Here is a 15,129-nt window from a genome sequence, read left to right as displayed (position 1 = left end):
CTTCTGCAGCTTACCCCCCATAGCCTGCAACTGCCATCTTCAAGAAGATCATCCAACAAACAAGTCAAAATCAGATCAGAGCCTTATTTTTTGCCAGTAATATCTTAGAAAGATCTGCAGATGATCATATTACAAAGTTTGATACCATTTGAGAGATGAACATTAAAACAAATGGCGGTCTATAGCTAACACTTCCCATTTAATCCCATTCACGGACATTTTGTAATTATGATGTACTGCAGCAAATCAGCTGTGGTACAAAGAGCTGCATGAACTCATTTGGGTAAGCTCATTTTATCTCATTTGACACAGTGCCCAGCTACTGTTCTTGGACAAATGTTTAATCAGCAGGTTTCAACCAGTCTTTACCAACTGTGAATGGAATCTTTAATGAGATTCAGCAGTGCTGTTCACAGAAAAGAGAAAGTCAGCTAGCTAAGAGAGCGTCATCTTGATTTCCATGGCGGTGGCCATAGCAAATTAATAATTATCAATAAACCTGAAAAATACATTTAGATTTTTAAATGGACTTTAAAAAGATTGGTAAATATGTATATTAGGGAACATCAATACAGACATTTTTGCTTGGGCTGCATGTGTAATATAAAATAACATGAAAGCACACCCCTCCTCCCCAGCCAGTAAGTAGGAGTCCATATCAGAAAGTTACAAACAGACCCCGCAGGTTGGTGTTGGACGGAATAAGCTGCAAAGGCCTTCAAACCCACTGGAGAGGAAGGTGTGCAATGGCGCCCCCTCTGGCCCTCCACCCCTAGTGCGCTAATGCCTCTCATTTCCCTCACTGGCCGAGGCCCCCCTAGCTCTGGCAGCGGTGTCACTTTCGATGCCTGGCAGGTCCAGATGGCAGACGTGGTGTGTGTCCCTACGGTTAGCGTGTGTGTGCCTGCGTGTGCACCCATGCGTGTGTGTACTTGTGTGTGAGTTCTGGAACGCCTTCATGCTCTCCCAAAAAGTCCACCCATATTATTGTTCCACTATTTCAGTGTACCACCTCTACGCTTATATTGTACTGTGTAAAAAACTACTGCTGTCAACCCACATAGTGTGGCGGCAGCACTGAGAGGAAGACTTGGAGGACTTTCAGGGTTTTTTTTGTTTTTTTTTAATGCCTCTATATTAGGAATCCTGCATCCCAAATTCAGAAGCAGTATGCAGCTCATAGAAAGAGCAATGAGGAAGTGGTTGCCTGTGTGTGTATATATGAGTGTGTGTGTGTGTGTGTGAGTGTGCTTGAGTGAGCTGTTATGGAACAAAGGCTTCTAAAGGATATTAATCACCCCGGTGAGCTGGTTTTTGTTTGTGTGCATAGCTCTGTGTCTACATGCATGTATGTAATGGAGAGTGTAGGTGTTGGTCTGTCATTGAGTGTGGGAGAGCTGGACTGCTAGGCAGAAGAGACAGGAGCATAGGATTATTTTGAGCTGGATTTAGTCAGCAGAGACCTACATGTCAACTGTTTTTGCATCTTGTAGCAGAGCTGAGTTCCTCCCCTGTAGTTTGAATACCTTCATCATTGCACGCATGTATTCAGGAACGCGTGCACAGACATACAAGGTGTATTTCTGTTTTACAGTAAGACCAGCACTATGGTGTGACGGTGAGAATAAATATATCATGGGCAATCTGTAAGTATGATAGCTTGTGTCCAAGGAAAAGGCATACACACGCACACACACACACACACACACACACCCCAACATAGTATAAAAAAGGACACAAGTGGGATTGAGGTGTGTGTGTGTGTGGGGGGGTGTCAATATGTCATGATTATTGCGATAAATTATGATGCAGAATGCTCAGAATGCTTTGGCTAATGGACAGGCTCACCTGCTTTGAACTTCAATGCTGTCTTGATAAAGATGGTCATAGACGCAGATCCTCAGGTCCACGCTCGGCTCGGCGACCCACACGGGAGTGCTCTCAGCCACGCCGCGGACCGACACCACCATCTGCGTGTTCCAGAAAGCACAAGTGTGGCCGTTGCACAGTGGGCAATGTCAAAGCCAAAGGCTCCTGGTCACGCAATGCTGCATACCGCCTGACAGTCCGACTGAGAGAAGGTGATCCGGACATCCAGCCTGGTTTCCCCGGGGAGGGTCGGTGTGAAAACCACGGGCAGTTTGACGCTCGCAAACGGGCCCACCTCGCCCTCAAGTGCCTGAGGGGAAGACGAAAGCAGAAATATTCTGCTGACATGGCAACATCTGCTCAAATACGTTTTCCCTACATTGATTCAACTACAGGACTCCTTATAGAACACCTGACACTGTTGACCAATCTAGAAAAAGGGTAGAAGATGCCAGAAAAGATGAAAAAGAAGAAACAATATTTCTCTTCTATACATGGTAGTTCAGACAATAAAACGTGTAATGTCTGAAAGCCAGCCCATACAATGAAAGCACATGCTAATCTTCCCTGGTCAGAATTTCAATCAAGTTATTTTTTTCAGACTAGTCAAATGCTATATATCACCAAGTAAATCATGCCAGCAATTTTCTGCAATTGGCCAAGATTATTGTCCCTTGTGCAGGTGATGTTAAGCAGGGTTTAATGGACCTATGACAGTACAGAACTGGGAAGCTTCCCAATCCACCAGCAGGGCAAACAACCAGCAGAGTGATATTAGGGACATGGGAGATAGGACCAAAATGCATGGTGTGCTTTCACCATTACTATACGTTATCATACACCCACAATATTCCATTTCTTATTTGCGGTGTGTGAGAGCTAGGGAAATGTCAACCTTTATGAATGAGAATACCATAAACCTTTCTGAAGACATGTTCTTTCAAGACAGTTCTCTACACTTGGAATTTCGGACACTACACGCCGTGAAAGCATTTTCTGGTAACTTCAACAAAGTATTCATGGATGTAACTGTTGTTAAGTGCTCAGTAAAAGTGTTCGAGGAAGAGTTCTATTCAAATGAACATTGGCTACTTACTGCCCTGATACTGATTTCAGTGGCCTGGACGTCCAGTGTGACCCTGCTCTCCTCTGAACCGGTGTTTCCTGAAACCTGGTCACCTCCTGTCGCCTCAAAACTTAAAGACTTGTCACGGCTGGCAGGAGATGTGCCTAAAATCAACAATTAGTCACAACTGAAGACCTCTAAACGTTACGGCCATCTTTTAAATTCTGTTTTGCTTGGCAACAGCCTCAGAAAAAAGGTTGAAGTGAACCAAAACGTAACCTAATGCTTATATTGAGTATACCTGATTTTACTTTACTTTTACTTTACAACTTGTGCTCAATACCTTCTCGCTCTTGTTGAACAACTTCTGGGGTGAGATTCACAACACCAATGCTGCTCTCATCAGGTACCTAAATATAAATGTACTGTTTTAACTATTTAGGAACGTAAACTGAAACGCATACTGATTAAGTTAATCCATCTAACACCTCATCGGTGCCACCTTCCAAAATACCACCGTGCTAACTGAAGCCCCACGGCAACATCGATGGGATAAATGCTCGACTAAAGTGCTTGTTGTCTTAGTTGATTTAGTAGATTAGAAAAGGTAGTGCTCAGTTTAGACTTACATGTGTGCTAACGCAGGAATGCTGGGATAGATGGTGGAGTTGAGGGCAATCGCTTGAGAGGGAAGATAGTGCATAGCAAGTTCCCAAGGCCCCCCTGTTGGTCAGGCTGATTACCCGTGAAATTGTCTGCCCGACCACATGCGTGCCAAAGTCAATGAGGCTACTATCAACAACCATCTGGGGAAAACATTGACAAAAGAAAGAGACAACAATTCCAGAGAAAGTCTCGACATCGCCCACCGCAGAAGAAATTCTTGTTTGTGATATATATTAAGAATATAATATTAATATGAATAGTAGCACATCAGTTCTCACCTCACATCTTTTCCTTCTGCACTTGACAATCACATAAAAAGGGCCGTTAGCTGATTGAAACTGGATGCGACCATCCAAATCCTCATTGAGCTGAAAGGAAAGGAAAAGAAGAAATGATACATGTGTGGAAAGGATTCCCAGTACCAGTATATTTTGTAAACAGTATGGAAATTGTATTTCTATACATACACTTATTAACTTGTCCTTTTTCTCTTTAATTTCTCATTTCTAGTTAATATCGTAGATGCAGACAGAATGTCAAAAATGTCCAGTTTCTTCTTCCAGTTTCAGCTTTTTTTTCCCCCCAGCAAATGGGAAGCTCTGCTTTGCCCTGATTTGTAAGACTGAAGGCAATCCAGCCTTAATCTGTGATTGACCACCTTAGGGAGGCTCATCTTTACTCAGTGGAAAGTATCAGGCAATCACTGAGAGCTCATAACACTTTTATTCCACATATACATATGACGTGCCTCAGAGCTGCATTCTCATGCAAAACTAAACATTCTCTCAGCTGTTGTTTTGGATAATATTAATGTAGAGGGCTTGGATGTGCTACAAGGGTTCATGAAATACCCAGTTGGATATTGGAAGAAAAGACACCCCTCGAGTCAAAAGCAGCTGAAGTGGAGTACAGCACTGGCAACCGTGGCAAAGTAATCTGATGGTACAAGGAACCCGAATGAAATAAAAGTACATGTGCACACACTACATGAAGCACCACGCCCTGGCCCCTGGTGACAGTAAGCTGAAATAGCAGGGACAGAGAGAAGCAAGTAGTTATTAGAAAAGTAGCTCGTGTTGCCAGGAAACAGCTTTTAGATCCTATAGCTGCAAACTTTAAATCTTAATTTGCTGGGGCTTTTTTGGATAGTACTCTGGCACTTGGCATAGTGCCATGGTGGAGAGCATTTATTTATTTATTTATTTTGCATGCAATTCAGCAACCACAAGTGAAATCCCAAATTTCACAGGTTCAGTTTGGGGTGAAAGATTTAGCTTTGCACTTGCAGGATGACATCCCAGCACGACAACCCTGACCGTGCTTTGCTTTGACAGCAGGACTGAGGTTATCAGAAGATGTCAGAGGAGCATGCGAGGGAACTTTTCTACTGCTTCACACAAGAGCTCACAGAGGGAAGCATCCAGCTTTATTCAGTCGGAAACGTCTCTTCGTGTGAGCTCTAGACTAAAAAGACCAACATGGGATGGCAGTTGCGCTGCCTTCAACTGTCAAAGGTCCAAATGGCACCCATGTGGAGGACTGCTCAGACCATGGTGGTCTGTGAGTCTCATCCATTGTGATCACAACCAAACTTTCCAGCTCCAGCTCAGAAGTGAGTCACCAGGAGGGAGGTTTAACTCTGAGCTCTTCCCAACTGTGAGAACCCGTACACAGCTGCACCTTCTGACATCAGCTGAAGGATGTGTACACAGGGACACTTCTGATTCACCGGCATCTACTACTCTCACTCGGCTGGATAGCATTGACCATTTTGCATCTTGGACCAGTGCTGAGGTAGCCTAATTTGACACAATTTCCACACTTTACAAGCTCCCAAATCAGAGTCAGAATTGATTGGATGGATTTTGAACGATTGGCTAATAAGCACTTCTAGATTCAAAACACACATTTGCTCTCTCTGCTCAGGTATACCTGAATCAATTCAGGTAAGGAAAAGCATTGTATGGTATAGAGCAAGAAAAGCTATGCTAGAGTCCAACCAAGAGGACCAGAGCTGAATGCATAACTGATCCTCTTCTCTGGATATGAAGGAAAGCCTAGTCAATCGGACATCTGTTAGGTCATGTTTAAGAACTGGGCAGTTAACACTCTCCTCCAATTGTGTTCAGCCACCCTTTGACACTGCATAAGTGACAGCATGAAAAATACTGCACAGGTGAATTTAGCCATAAATTGCGTCCCAGTGCGACTACAGTTTAATCTTTTTGAACGGTGTAACGGCGTGTAAACGTGTGCTTTTTATGTCATTATGGGTTGACTATAAATCTAAATGTGAAACTGTTCACTGCTTAAAATACTCCACCACCACCACCCCACTGGTTTACGTGTTATTTTGCATGTCGCAGTCTGACCTTAGCTTCCCTGCTTGTTTTCCTGGCAGTCGCTCCAGGTGTTTTTTGTGTTTGTTTGTTTTGGTTATTTCCTTGCCTTTGTTTACACCCTGCTCACGATGGTTAATCTGAGTACACTATTTCTATGCCTGAATGCATAAAATGTTTTAAGGGACACTTAAGTAAGATGCACAAAAATTCATATGAATTACAAAGAGGGAGAGCGATTTCAGGTAAGAGAGCTAAAGTCGTTCTACGCCTGATTTTTAAAAATGGGCATAAGGCATTGTTGGATTTTCCCAAGACAAGTGTTTATGGACATAATCTCAGGGATCATCTCAGTTACGACCCGCTGATCCAAAATTTACGACCGTGAAATTTCTGCTTTAACACACATGACTGAATCGAACTTCCTGCATGAGATGACAATAATTTATGATGATGATGCTAGTTTTAATTGCACTGGATATATGTGCAAGTATTTTCAATAATAGAAAATCAGGAAAATAAGTCCAAAACCACAGTCCATGAATCATTAGTGAAACCAGCCATCATAGACTATCCAAAACTAATGACAAGTGTGACTAGAGGATCTGCTGAGAAATGCACACCTGCAAATGATAAGAATTCACAATGACAGTTTGATAAAGCGAAAGTATTTATAGCTTGTATAAACTGAATTGCGATGAAGAACTGGCACAACTGTGATCTGTGGTCCTTTACCCTGATGATCAACAGTAGTCAGGGCCAAAAAAAAGTTGGGTAATAGAAGTCTGTGACAGCCAGTCTACAACTAGCAAGAGAAGCCCGTGAAGATGAAGCAGTGTTTTCCTGTAACTTGCTTTGCAAATAAGCATAAGAAAAACTTACCAAAGGTCTAAAAACAGCCTCCAGTTCACATGACATTCCTGCAGATATGGGTCCAGGTGGCATGAAACTGAATTGAGAACAGAGATTAGCGATAGGTTATACACAACTCCCTGAATGTTGGTAGAGACTGTCTATGTTAACCTGCACCGGATTCAGAAAGTATTCAGTCCTGTTGACTTGTTGCGTATGCGTTGTGGGATTGATGCTGAACTGATATAATTGCCACTTTTAGCAATCGAACTTGAATATCACCCACAATGATGAAGTGAATATGTTTCCAAAGTTTTGAAACTTAATTAAAATAAAAATTGAAATCTGTTATTCAGAGAAGTATTTATGTGTTTTCTATGTGTGAGTGCCACTGTTGTCGTCTGCGTTGTGCGTTAATAAACGTCTGTCAAAGTTGAGGGAGTCTGTGCGTCCTGCGCCGTGCCCTGCGGCTCTCGGGCCATCACAGTTGCCACAAGTGAACTACACATTTTCAATGATTCCCATTCCACATCCCTCTACCTGTTTCAAATCTTTAAACTCCATCAACTCCAATATGATTGCATATCCCTAGCACAACAATTATCCAACAATTGATAAATATATCATGTATTTTTAAAGAAACAGATTACCAAAGTACATATGGCACATTATAAGGTACATGGTTTTGCTGGATTCACATGGTTTTGCTGGATTCTTAAAAGAACAGGAACTGAACAGCAGACATTTCGAAATACAACTGGATGAAAGGGAGGTTTTGCCCAACAGAAGCTGTTGGTTGAGTCTCAGCTTTCGAAACACAAGGCAATCGACACCACATGGCGAAGTGCCAGTAAGCAGCAAAGCACACAGACGGATGGACACACGGACACCCGATAAGTACGGACAGACAGGCATCTAGACTTTTTTTTTCCAAAAAAAGCACCATCACCAGCACGTATCATAAAAGCACCATCTGCCTGCAGCAGATTTTCCCCCAGGCTTCATTATGCTTATTTTTGCCCCTCTTTTTTCTCTCATTTTGCCTCTCACTATTTAACTCTGAATTTTCGGGACATACATCAGCACTCCTAACGGTGTTCCGTAACTGCCTCTCACCCACCTCTTACAAATGTTTGTGTGCTCATCAATATTTTGACAGTTATGCTGCTTAAACACATTAGCAACTCTCCACGTGCTCTTGTTAGTCTTACGCCTCTGCGGGCTTCTCTAAAACAAAGTCAGGGAGTCGAATGGAAACCGAAGAACAAAGAGAAATGGAAGGCCAATGTGTGGAGAAGGAATGCCCCCTTAGGACACGGGCCCAACCTTGATACATCAGGTGATTGACTGGATATTTCTCTGTTGATACAGTGGAGTAGAATGTATTTCAGTTACCTTTTGCCTCTACTGCACTGTGTTGCAATCATGCCTGTAATATATTTGTCATAAATATTTTATATATTGCAGTACTACCTACAATTTATATTTAGGAATATGGAAAAATAGATGTTAAGTGTGTATTCATGTTCATCTTTAATGTTATGTGTGAGTGCCACAGTTATCGTCTACGTCGTGTGTTAAAGCCTCCTAAAGTACTATGGGAAAACACTAGCCTGACACTCCTAAAACTCATTAGCTTCAAGACTGTTTGACTATGTGGTGTTAAAGCTGCCATTGGTTCCATTGTGCATATATAGATTTTGGGAATTGGGCATTCTACATGATGCTTTCAAAAATGCATCTGCAATTTAAATAAGGGAACAGGTTTGGGGTTAAAAAGCAGCATTACACAGAAATTAAATAATTTACTATATGGTGCTATTTATCTACTTTTGTCTTTCAGTCTTTTTTCCAGCATTACGCAGGTTGTGCCAATAGTCTGTCTCCCCAAAATTAAATTAGGCCACCACATCGCAGGGCCAGACTTCTTAAATATGACTAATCTATCCCAGGTGAGCGTAAGATAATGAGTTCAGTTAAAAGAGATCAACTACCTCACTCCCAGCCTGAAGGTTCAGAAATGGCTTTTGCTTTGCTCTGTAATGTCCACTGTTCAGTTATTACAATATTAAAAGAGACCTTGGGACAGTCCATAATGAATTTCATGACATTATCTGTCAAAGTTCTATGAAATGTGAAATAATTCTGTTTTAGGTGCAGTGGATTCTATTTAAAGCTACACTGCAATGTCCTTTACTATAGAGTACATATTTATTACATATCCTTAACATAGCATCAGTTTTCTGATTATAGGATTGTATAAATTGTTTATGAGTACTTGAGTTTTTGGATACTTTGTAAAAATACCAAATGTAATTAATGGAGAAATCCAGTATTTAGATCTGAATGTTGATTTGAATGTGGAAGAAAGCTTTGAAAATGTGAAAATTACGAATGTAATGTTCTTATGGAAGCTGCAATGAATTAGACAGATGATGTAGCAGAGGAAGTGAGCTATGCATGCTGGGAAGATGGAAACATTTGTCATCAAGATCCAAAACAGATAAATATAGCTAAATAAAAAAATCAGAGTTTGTGTGCCATCAACCCATTTCCTGTGTGTGGTGGACTGAGACAGCAAGCTGTTCGTGCACAGTGTCTGCGTGTGTGTGTGTGTGTGTGTGTCTGTGTGTGTAAATGTATATGACACTGAGACCCAGGAGAAGGGGCTCTGGCATAAAGCAAAAAAAACAGGGAGAGAGAAAGATGGAAGGAGACATAGATAGAGAGTGAGAGAGCACGAGCCATTTTTAGAAATTCTGGGGGCGTCAAAGGAGGCACAGACATATGGCAAGCAGAGCAGAGTGTTCAGAATCTTACTACCACTGCTCACTTCCACATGAGTACAGACCGATTCAGATTACATAAACACCAAACCTGACAGCCAGGTATGAATAATGTCCAAGAATAATAAACTTCAACAGTGCAAAGTATTCAAAATCCCAACATGCCTACAAATAGTGTCAATCACACTCCAGGGTGGAAGAAACCCAAATCCAGGGTGTTTTTATCTATATGTGACACAGTTCTCATTTTTTCTAAGCAGTGTGACCATAAAATCACCTAAACGCTCTGCCTTTTTCGCTTTTTTGCACTAGTCAACATCTGAAGAAGGTGGTGAACATATGTTTGGTCTTTATGTAATGATTAGGCGATTATCTGACTTACTGTACAATTTTATTTCTTTTGCTCACCTTACTGATAAGAAATCGAATAGGTTCTGAGAAACTCCCAGAAATCTGCAGTAGTTAGTGGTGTGGCAGACATTAGTAAGAACAACCTTCTTCTTGTATGTCCTTCCAAGATCAAAGTCCTGCAATACAGAACGGTTTCCTATTTATTCAAGATACACATATAGAAGCTTACAATTATTGTATGCTTGAGGAAAGTTTAAATAAGGCCTGTCACGCAGCGCCTACCTTAAAGAGGACAATTTCTGGTTTGCTGACAAATGGTGGATGTTTCAGCTCTTTGCCAGCTGTAGGTATTTTGGCTGGTTTTGAGGCCAGATTTTGAGTCAGGCCCATCTTTGTGGATTTCAAAGAAGATGCTTTAAGAGGACCATCTTCATCCTCATCTGGTATGTTCTGAAATTTTCGGATTTGTAAAAATAAATACATAAATTATAAAGGATCTACTTAACTTACCGTTCAGTGATTTGTGTGGTGTATGGGTTTATTGATCTAATTCTATTATATGTTCTGTTCTTCTGAATAAGTTACAACCATTCTAATCAAAACAGTAACTTGGATAGCTAATAGATGATTACATTAGCTATTGTATAGGATTATGTCATGTCTTCTTTCCTGAAACATGAATAAGTTCAACTAAAATGGTATTCAGGGAAAACTCTCATTCAAAGTCATTTTGTCCATCCAACTGTTTTTGCAAATAGTCTTCAACTGATAAATGACAAATAATTGTTTGGTATACATTTTGAGCATTGGGTATTTTTTCTTTGTGTAATGGTACATTCTATGAGTAATGTGTTTAGATACAGTAAATCAGAGTGTTATATGAATTAAATGTATTATTATTATTATTATTATTATTATTTTAAAATAGATTATATTAAAAATATGGACACAGTGTCATTGATGCAAAGCACCACTGTGACACCACCACCTTGTGTGAGTGTGATAGTTACAATTAAGTTTCATGAGGCACTTCACATCTAAAACATGCCAAATTTGGGCAGGACAATAGACATAGCAGGTAATACCAATTAACTACCTTAGGGGAACATTTAACACCAGGTACTTTATAAGATCTCTGAGAAAGTACAGTACTGATTATAAGGAAGCAAAGAATTACAATGTCAGTACAGAACTTCAATGTTATTGGCAGGTAGGTAGGACTTAGAGACAGCAGAAAAGCATACCTGTCTGTTCTCTTTCAGTTGATTCACTCGGTTCAACTCATGTAGTCTGGAATATCATGCCCTCTTGTGACTGATTAAAGACCCCTTTATTCACACCTGTAAGGGACATGATGCTTCATGGCAAATGCCTCATGCTTATAACCCTTGGTCACAAGCATGTCTCCCCAGTTCTTTTGCTAAGAGCGCCTCACATCTATCTTAATTGCTTAAATGTTGGCTTTCGTAGCTCCATGAGTTGTCTCCCCATGGAATGCTGTTTAAATGTTTCATATGCAAGTCTCTGAGCTAGCTTGTTTACCTTTGCTAACGGCTATCTATAATTAGCTTGCAAGCAACCTCTTCTTAGTGAATCGTACATCCTCAGAGCTGTGTGTTTGCTCTTCCCAAGAAGAACTTGGCATGCTTGGAAATCATCCATGCCAGGAGGGCTTTGGTGTAACCTGATGCTTGTGCATGCTGCTGTCAGCTCTGGCAGTCAACCCGAACCAGGATGACCAGGATGAGCGGCAGGTTAGTCATCCCTCCGAGGTTCGTTCCCAGATTTTATAACCGATTTAACATCATCCTAGGCTAAACCGCTGTCAACTCAAACTATGGTGTCAAGTTATACAAAGTTCTTTGATCTAGATGGGGCAAGATTGCTAAACCCCCCATGGCTTCTTACCTTGCTCTCTCACTAAGCTAAGGAGTTGCAAGACCAACTTTACTCCCTTTGAAAGATTGCCAATTCTCCTTTTCTCAGCTGGAGAAAATGCAGATGTACCAGGTGATCTGTTTAGCTGAGATGGGAGGAATACTACCTGAAAGGAATCCATTGACTGTTCTCGTTAGCAAGATCAGAATTACTTTGGATCACGTCCTCAACTGAATTGTGCAGAGGGATGGCAGTTATGGTGTTGGCTAACCCCATATGTCAGAGACTGGGTGAATTACTGGGACAAGCCACTCTGCTCAGCAGGGTTATTTGGTCAGTCACTCGAGGCCATTCAAGACAAATTTGATCTCAGAAAGAAATAAGTAGAAGCTTTGTTTTCTTTTCTGCACAGGTGTAAAGTGAAACTTAAGCCCCAGTGATGAGGAAAAATTCCTACTATCTTAACACATTGCTGTCAGGAGGCACCAGTGGCTTGAGGAAACCACAGTCTCATGTCAAGTAGGAGGCAAGAGGTGTCATGTTTCTCTTGTTTCGGCGCCATGTCCAAAAATGACACTTTTTATCCCAATACAGTTCTCAAAGCACTTGTTTTTTCAAAGCACAAGCATCGCCAAAGCCAGGGGCAGTACGTGGGAGTGGGAGGCAGTTCCAACTTAAAACTCCATTTCATGGTTGTCCCCAGTCTGGGTGCATGGAAAGACATACATTTGCAGAAAGTGCTGTTGTAAAGTTGTCTTATGTTTCTCAAAACAAAATATGGTTGGCGAATGCAATAACAACTGCAAACTTGCTTGGTCAGTTCCTACACTTGGTTGGTTTACTTGGATAGATCTTATAGATGCATATTTCCACTTAGGACCTCATCTGCATCACAGACAATTTCTAAGATTTGCATTTGAGGGTGTAGCCTATGAATTTTTTATTAAGCAATATGTCCTTTTCCTAGCTTTCCCTAGCACTTTCTGGAAGAGTGGGAGTGGCTCTTACTCCCCTCCACGGTTGAGATATATGTGTGCTGACCCACATGATCTGGATATAATGTCTCAGTCAAGTGAGGAAGCTTAGGTAAGAACAGGTGCTGTACTGACAAACATGCAGTGCTTGGGTTCCTCAATCAATAAAAAAGACTTCTCAAACTCCCTGTCCAAAACGACCGTTTCTGGGGTTGGAAATGTGCTCTCTTCCAAGTTCTGTTGGAATGCAGAGTGTCTGCATTTGCAACTGCATCACACAGTTTTGATTAAGATGCAGTCTACATTTTTGTAAGACGCTCAACCTGTTGGGAGTAATGGCACTGATGACAGTGGTCATATCATTAGGTCTATTTTTAATGTGTACATTACAGTTCTGGGTCACCAGGTGGTGTGGACAGACGCCTCTCGGATAGGATGGGGCTATGTCAGGAGGGCCTACTGATGCTTGTGGTTCCCCACTGGCTTACAAAACTGTAGTGAGCAGAAATAATCAGCTTCCAAGAATGTGATGCTTAGGCTCTCCTGCTTCACAGGGACCTCCTGTCTCAGGAGAAACAGTGCATTATCAAACAGAGCTATGGTGTCCTATTCTTACCCATTGAGAGGTCCAATCTAATGGCTGCTGGCTTGCCATCTAATATTGTTTCTACCACTCAAAATGCAAGAGCCACTTCTACTAGGGGCTTATATGCATATAAATGGCATGCATTTGAACACTGGTATCAGGAAAAAAATTGATTCCCTTCCAGGGTTCTATAATGGACATTTATCATGCCTTCCGGAATTATTAGAGCAAACATGCTTATTTTCAATGGTAAATGTGCATTTTGCAGCTATAACAGCTTGCCATATTGGTTTCGGCGGAGTTCCACCAGGAGTATATCCTCTTGCCATACGCTTCCTGCGGGGTAAGCGGCATTTGAGGTCTATTTCAAGACCTGCTGTCCCCATTTGTCTGTTGTCCTTGAGGCTATATGTGATGCTCCTTTTGAGCCTCTGGAGTCAGATGATATGAGATTAGGCTCATATAAGAAGGCCCTGCTCTTAGCCTTGGCTTCTGCAAAGCGAGTGGGCAATCTCCAAGCACTGTCAGTGCATCCCATCATGTAAACAGTTTGCACCAGGCAATTCTAAGGCTACGCTAAAGAGTAATGCAGCATACATGCCAAAGCTCATGTCTCTCTAGCTTTTGACCTGACATATAGCTTTCTATCTTTTGACCTGTTTTCTTTCTCTCCACCTCCAATTGAATGTTATGAACACCAGAGGCAGCACATTCTCTGTCCTATGCAGGCACTGCATACAATAATAAATGTAATATAATATTATAAATTGTACCAAAGATTTCCAAATATGTGACCAGCTGTTTGTTTGGTTTGACAAACCAGCCCATGGCAGGCCAATGTCTAAGCAGTGCTTCTCTCACTGGGATCTGGAAACTATTTCATTGGCTTACAGCAAGGTTCTGGAGTTGCCTGAACGAGTACGGACCCGTTCCACAAGATGAATGACTGTGGCGTGGGCCTTTTTTAAGGGTGTTTCTGTAGGAGACATTTTTCCTTTAAGGGTGTCTCTATAAGAGACTTTTGTGTATCTGTTCCCTCCAGCACACACATTTGTCTGCTTTTATTATTTGGACATTGCAGTTCTTTCAGTAGCTCAATCTTTTGTCTCTTCAGAGTTAGGGAGACAGTAATGTGCAGGCTCTAACCAATTGGTTGTCAGCTGGGCAGGGCCAGAATATGTGTCCATACTACATGTGTTGTACCGAGTGAATCAGCTGAAAGGAAACGTAGGGTTATGGATATTCCAACTGTTCCCTGAAGAAGAGGAACGAGGTCCAACAAAGGGTGCCTCGCCTTACCGTTGAGCTCAGTGAAGAGTGGTATCTGGAACTGGGGAGAGATGCTTGTAACGAAGGGTTACAAACCTGTGGGCAGAGTCACACCCTCATCATGAAGCACCATCTGCCATACAGGTGTGAATAAAGGTCTCGTCAGCCATACACACAAGGGAGTGACATCCCATACCACATGTGTTGTACTTCATTTCTCTTCTTTTGGAAACAGTAGTTATATGCATAACCAGTCACATTAGGCTTGTACTTGGGTGATATTAGGCTTGTTTTAGCCCCATCCCAATTTTGATTAGCAGCTCCAAAATTAACATGCCTTATTAGTTGAATCATCAATAGTTCTTCTCATTCACTCTATCTATTAAACCATTCCATCGTGTCTTCAAATTCACAATATAATGAGATAAAGGGACACTTGGACGTGGGGGGAGTGCTGGCACCCTACAGCGGCCCAGAAACCTGAAAACACAGT

The 15,129-nt window shown here is 41.6% G+C and overlaps 1 protein-coding gene across 1 annotated transcript in view; it reads right to left on the bottom strand.

Annotated features, from left to right (window-relative positions):
* Positions 1-15,129, bottom strand: part of cfap74 (cilia and flagella associated protein 74) — a 51,280-nt gene that overhangs the window by 25,319 nt on the left and 10,832 nt on the right. The window contains exons 13-21 of the mRNA XM_035536523.1: positions 10,212-10,379; positions 9,987-10,105; positions 6,823-6,889; positions 3,880-3,969; positions 3,565-3,741; positions 3,279-3,345; positions 2,966-3,099; positions 2,057-2,179; positions 1,849-1,970 (exon numbers count right to left, since the gene is read on the bottom strand). Coding sequence (XP_035392416.1) covers positions 1,849-1,970; positions 2,057-2,179; positions 2,966-3,099; positions 3,279-3,345; positions 3,565-3,741; positions 3,880-3,969; positions 6,823-6,889; positions 9,987-10,105; positions 10,212-10,379 — 1,067 coding nt within the window. The remainder of the gene's footprint in view (positions 1-1,848; positions 1,971-2,056; positions 2,180-2,965; positions 3,100-3,278; positions 3,346-3,564; positions 3,742-3,879; positions 3,970-6,822; positions 6,890-9,986; positions 10,106-10,211; positions 10,380-15,129) is intronic.

Source organism: Electrophorus electricus, chromosome 18 (genome assembly GCF_013358815.1).
Source record: "Electrophorus electricus isolate fEleEle1 chromosome 18, fEleEle1.pri, whole genome shotgun sequence".
Classification (NCBI taxonomy): Eukaryota; Metazoa; Chordata; class Actinopteri; order Gymnotiformes; family Gymnotidae; genus Electrophorus; species Electrophorus electricus.
This window is presented reverse-complemented; position numbering and strand designations above follow the sequence as displayed.